This window comes from Gavialis gangeticus, unplaced genomic scaffold (assembly GCF_001723915.1).
Source record: "Gavialis gangeticus isolate Ggan-Ray unplaced genomic scaffold, GavGan_comp1, whole genome shotgun sequence".
Lineage (NCBI taxonomy): Eukaryota > Metazoa > Chordata > Crocodylia > Gavialidae > Gavialis > Gavialis gangeticus.
Window position 1 is genome coordinate 5,324,915 of NW_017729015.1, and position 5,024 is coordinate 5,329,938.

General features: G+C 40.2%; 1 protein-coding gene across 6 annotated transcripts in view; it reads left to right on the plus strand.

Annotated features, from left to right (window-relative positions):
* Window positions 1-5,024, plus strand: part of PUM1 (pumilio RNA binding family member 1) — a 181,554-nt gene that overhangs the window by 123,123 nt on the left and 53,407 nt on the right. For all 6 annotated transcript variants that reach the window (XM_019512135.1, XM_019512137.1, XM_019512138.1 and 3 more), the window contains exon 10: window positions 3,942-4,090. In XM_019512135.1, the coding sequence (XP_019367680.1) occupies window positions 3,942-4,090 (149 nt within the window). The remainder of the gene's footprint in view (window positions 1-3,941; window positions 4,091-5,024) is intronic.

Sequence of the window (5,024 nt, forward strand, 5' to 3'; positions counted from 1 at the left end):
AAAAATCTGTGTCATACTACATAGAGTATTTGATGAGTAATGACAGCTGAGGTAAGACGAGAGCAGATATAAAACCCAGCCCAAACGACACACGGTACACAACTTTACCCCCCTCACCCCCTCCCCAAAAAACAAAAACAAAACCTAAGGTGTAGGAAAAGGTAGAGGTTATTTCAGTAAAGGCATGTCTACTCTCTGGTTGTCGTTTTGAAGATGCATCTCAAATGTGCTTGGCACCTAGGAGGAAAAGAAGAACAGCACGATTGATAGGGTAAAAACACACTGTGTTGGTGCGCAGGTTAAGCTTACATGGAAGGAAGCCAAGAACAAGAGAACAAGGATGTTTGTAATAGTTCAGGAGTCAATTAAGTGTCATATGACAGTGATTATGTATTTGTGAATGAATGAGTAGAACTCTGGAAGGGAAAGAAAAAATACTAGCGTAGTAATAGTAAACTAAAACTTTACAGTGGCAGAAGACTGCTGTTGTTGTTTGTTTTCTGATGGAAAAAAAGTCAAGCTCTTAACTACATCCAGAAGTATAAAAATCAGTAAACCGATTTAGATCTACTTTTTTGTAGTAGTTGAGATGAGAGAAATGAAATTACTGAGTCTGGGTTGGTTTTATTGATTTTAGGTGACTTTAAATGAAGTATCATGTGGCTAAATCTTTCACTATCAATTAAGATTATCCTAAGGGATATTGTATTCTCTCTCTGGGGCTGTCAGTCCAGTGACTCCCCATCCACAAACACCATATTAAGTTTTTAAACGAGTATTGATTTGGAAAAGGGAAAGACTGCATAGATTTGTGGAAGGGTATTTATGGGTTTAGTGCTGAATTATTGAAGGCGACATAGCTGGTTCTGTAGTACATTTAGGAGATGCAAAATACGAAAAGATTTTTGGGTATTAAGAAAATAGGATACCTTGACTTATTGACAGCTGTTTGTGATTTTGCACTTTACTGATACCAAATTTTGTGACTTTCTGATACTACCTGATGCTAGGATTATATAAGTGAAGTGATATTTATGGTTTGTACTGGGATCCTGGTCATAGACAAATGCCATTGTGTTAGATACTCTACAGACACAAAGCAAAGGCATATTATTGCTCATAGATGTTTGATATCAACTCTTAAGGGAAAAGGTTTGCCAACAGCATATTTGCTTATTGGTCCCATGGTACTCCTTGAATGATACCTTCTGAAAGGAATATTTTATGTGAGCTTTAAGACTCCGATTTTAATGGCACAGTGCAATAGAAAGCTTGACTTCAAAAGCCCAGGATGGTGTCTTTTTTTAATGTGATCTTAAGTGTAAAGCAAGGTCGGTCATTCTTGAAATGAAGAAAAGCTGCAAGTCTGGCAGCAGTGACACATTTGCCCTCACTGCGAACACTGTTCAGTAATGACCCTTGCCATGTGCTCGGTCCAGCTGAGCCAGACTTGTAGGTGTGCTTGGAACACTTCGTGGAAAAGCAGTCTGCAAACTTGAAGAACTTGTCTCTTTTTTTACATTTGAAGACTGGCAATTTTAGGGAGCAGCCCCTAGTCAGGAGTTCAGATTTTGTGTGTGTGTGTGTGTGTGTGTGTGTATGTGTGTGTGTATGGTAGTAGAACTAAAATTAAACTAAACTATGCTTCCTTTGGTTTATAATAGAGACGGCAATATTTATCCAAATGAAGACTGTTTGGGCAAGTTGCCCGGCCTGTGGTTACACGTTTCTTTAAAACTGAGAATATTGTAGCTGCCTTTCTCTTCAATGCAGAATTGTGGCCCTCAGAAACCAGTGGTTCCATCATGCCGTGACTGATCTGCTTTGATTAGGTATTGGCAGACAGCGATCTACTTCAGTGTATGTGCCCTTGGCTGCGTAGGTCAACATGGACAATAGCATTCTGGGAAACGGGCAGTAGTCTGTATTGTGTTCATGTGCGGTTGTGACAGGAATAAAAGGCATTTTCACGCATAAAATATGTTTGTTACCTAGAAACAGATCTGTTGAGTAAGCATAATGGTCCATTACCACGTGATCAATATGGTGACTGTGGGCTCTGTGGCAGAGCTCTGGAGTGAAGTGTGAACTTTGCCCACTCTGGATTTATGGCTTGCATACTGGCATTGAAGCCTCGGCTACTCATTACATGGCTGAACAGCACCGGGGCTGTGATGGGTGTTTAGATGCAACAATTGGTGCAACGTAACCCCTTGTAGAAAGGCAAATTTAAATGGGTTAAAGGCAGCAAACAAAGAGTAACCATGTTACTGTTGGTGTGACTGTTGCTGAATTTCAGCATCTTGCAGCATAATACAGGCTGTTATCTGCAACCAATGCACCCTAGTAGTTTGCACAGATTGAGTCCAGACTGCAACAAAATGAATTGCTCTCAAAGCACTTCAGTGTGATTCTTTTTTGAGGCAAATATACATTTTTACAGATTCCTTTTGTTCCCTTCGCTGTGCCCAGATCTATTGCCTGATGGCTTCTTTTTGTATCTTCCTGTTATTACCATCACTCTACTTTGTGTGCTGCATCTTGGAATAGTTCACTGCTTCTTGCGAGCCAAGTATCCACATTCTCTTCATGCGTTTGTTAAATGTGTTCCATTGGCAAAGTAATTTTTTTAATTAATTCATGAGACATAATTATGGGTTTTTTTTCATTACAACATTTTGTAATTGAACTTTCATCAAGTTAGTTAATGCATTATGTATTTGAAAGCATTGCTTGTCTGTCTTAAAATATAAGCCATTTTTCTTTGGCTTTCTTCTTGCTGTCTGGGTTTGAATACTCCTTTCTGATGCAGTGTAAAATGTAAAGCAGACACAATTTAAAATTTAGTGTTGTGTGTATATTCAGACAAGCATGTTGCAATCTAAAGTCGTTTTCATTGCAAGAGTGAGTAACAACCCTTGAGAGAGGCTTTGTGTTGTACTTAAAAATATAGAAGTGAAAAGATTTTTATTAACCTTCTACTGATCTCTCAAAAAACAAAACATATCAAAACATAAAGCAGACAAAATGTATTGCTTCCAAACACGGTTCCATTCGATGGAACACATTGTGCCATTAATTGCAGCATACTGCTTCCTTGTCTAATTGTATGCCAGTCTTCCTTGAATAGATTTATTTAAAAATGTAGGCCAAGCCAGTCATCACCAAAATAACTGTGTGCGAATCCTGGAAGTTGATATAACTCACCTGAAATGCAACAATTCAGATTTTTCTGTTCCTACTTAAGGTAAAATGTATATAAATGTATTGTTCTGTAAATGTGCTCTGCAGCATAAAGACAATCTGGCTTTTTATTCATTTATTTTTTGCTAGTTAATCTATTTTTCATTTTGCTAAATAATCTAGTTGTATACAAAAAGGGTTTGAGAGACTTTAAAAAAAAAAAAACAGGCACCTTTTTAAAAATAGGTTTGGACAGTTAGACATGATCTGTCTTGAAAAACTTTTTGGGTTGACTGCAGAATGACATGACAAACCAAAAGACTTATGAAAGCAAAAGAGACTTTTAGCAAGCTGTATCAAAAAACCTGCACTTATACCTAGGAGTTGCACTTTTTGGATAGGATTTTTTTTTGTTAAGGGTTTGTCATTTCCCCTTTTAGTTAGTGTCAGAGATCACAGTAAAAGAAAAATGGTTTGAGTTTCCAGCGAAGCTGTGAGTGAGCAGAATTGATATGTGAGGTATATCTAAAGCAAAAAAAAAAAAAAAACAGAAGAAAAACCTTCAGGCCCTGCTTGTACATTATCAAAAAGGAGTTTTAAAAAAAATGGCACAACCCCATAGTAGTTTTTATATACTTTGTGTCATGTTAAAGATTTGTGGAATAAAGTATGATGTGAGCAGGTATTTTTGATGACTGTTTTGGTGGCAGCTCTTGTTTTATTACAGAAGTTGACTGAATTCCCCTTTGGCATTTTAGGTCCTGCAGTTGTTCCTCATCAGTACTATGGAGTACCTTGGGGAGTGTATCCTGCCAGTCTTTTCCAACAGCAAGCCGCCGCTGCTGCTGCTGCAACTAACTCAGCAAACCAGCAGACCACACAACAGACCCAGCAGGGACAACAACAGGTAAGATGCAGCATATTTTTCAGGTGCAGTTGTTACCTTTGATTTGCGGTAAGCATGTTGTTAAGACATTGCTATTTCCAGTTGTAGCACTTTTGTGTCAAGAAAGGGTTAGACATGTGAAAATTCTTTGGGCCCCTTAAAAATGAGGGAGATAAAGTATTCGCTGTAAATTGTAGAGCAGAATTATACCTTTCTTTCCATGTCTTGGAGTTTTCTGCCTGTAGTCCAATGATTCTCAACCAGGGTGCTGCAGTACCTTGAGATGCCTTGAGATAAACTCAGAGATTTTCCATAGGGGTCCATAAAGTTAAAAACATTCTTCTACATTGTGGGCTTTGTGAGTTCTTTGCAGTAGAAGAATTGCTTTAGGCTTTTGGGGGGTAATAAAAAAATCAAGTGAAAACTAAGAGCTGGCATTTTCTGAGGAGTGCCTTGAATTTAATGAAGGGAGCTTTGCCCCTAAATCGGTTGATAACTACTGCTGTAGACTTAACAAGCACAAACTTTAGCACAGTGTTGCTTGCTGCCAGTCTGGAGTGGCAGCAGAGTGGGTGGAAGGCAGCCAGGAGTCAGCCTTGTGCTGGTACAGGAGCTGCCTGGCTGAAGCTTCCTCCCTGCCCAGACTGATGCTGCAGGAGGAGGAGCCACCACTGGAGGCAAGTGGAGCTGATCAAAACCCGAGCAGCTGCCGCTGCAGCTGTACCAGGAACAGCCCTGCTGAAAGCACTGGGCCTAGGCTAGGCATGCATGTGGTATGTCTACGCCGGGTGGGAGCAGGCAGGGCTTGACTCCATGTGGAGTGCCACAGGGGCATCTGTGGACTGCACCGCCCAGGTGAGCTGTGCTGTACGTGCCCCCTCCTCCCTCCCCTCGCTCTCAGCTGGCTCCTGCAACCCAGCATCCAGGTAGCAGCTTCCTCTTCCCCCCTCCCCCC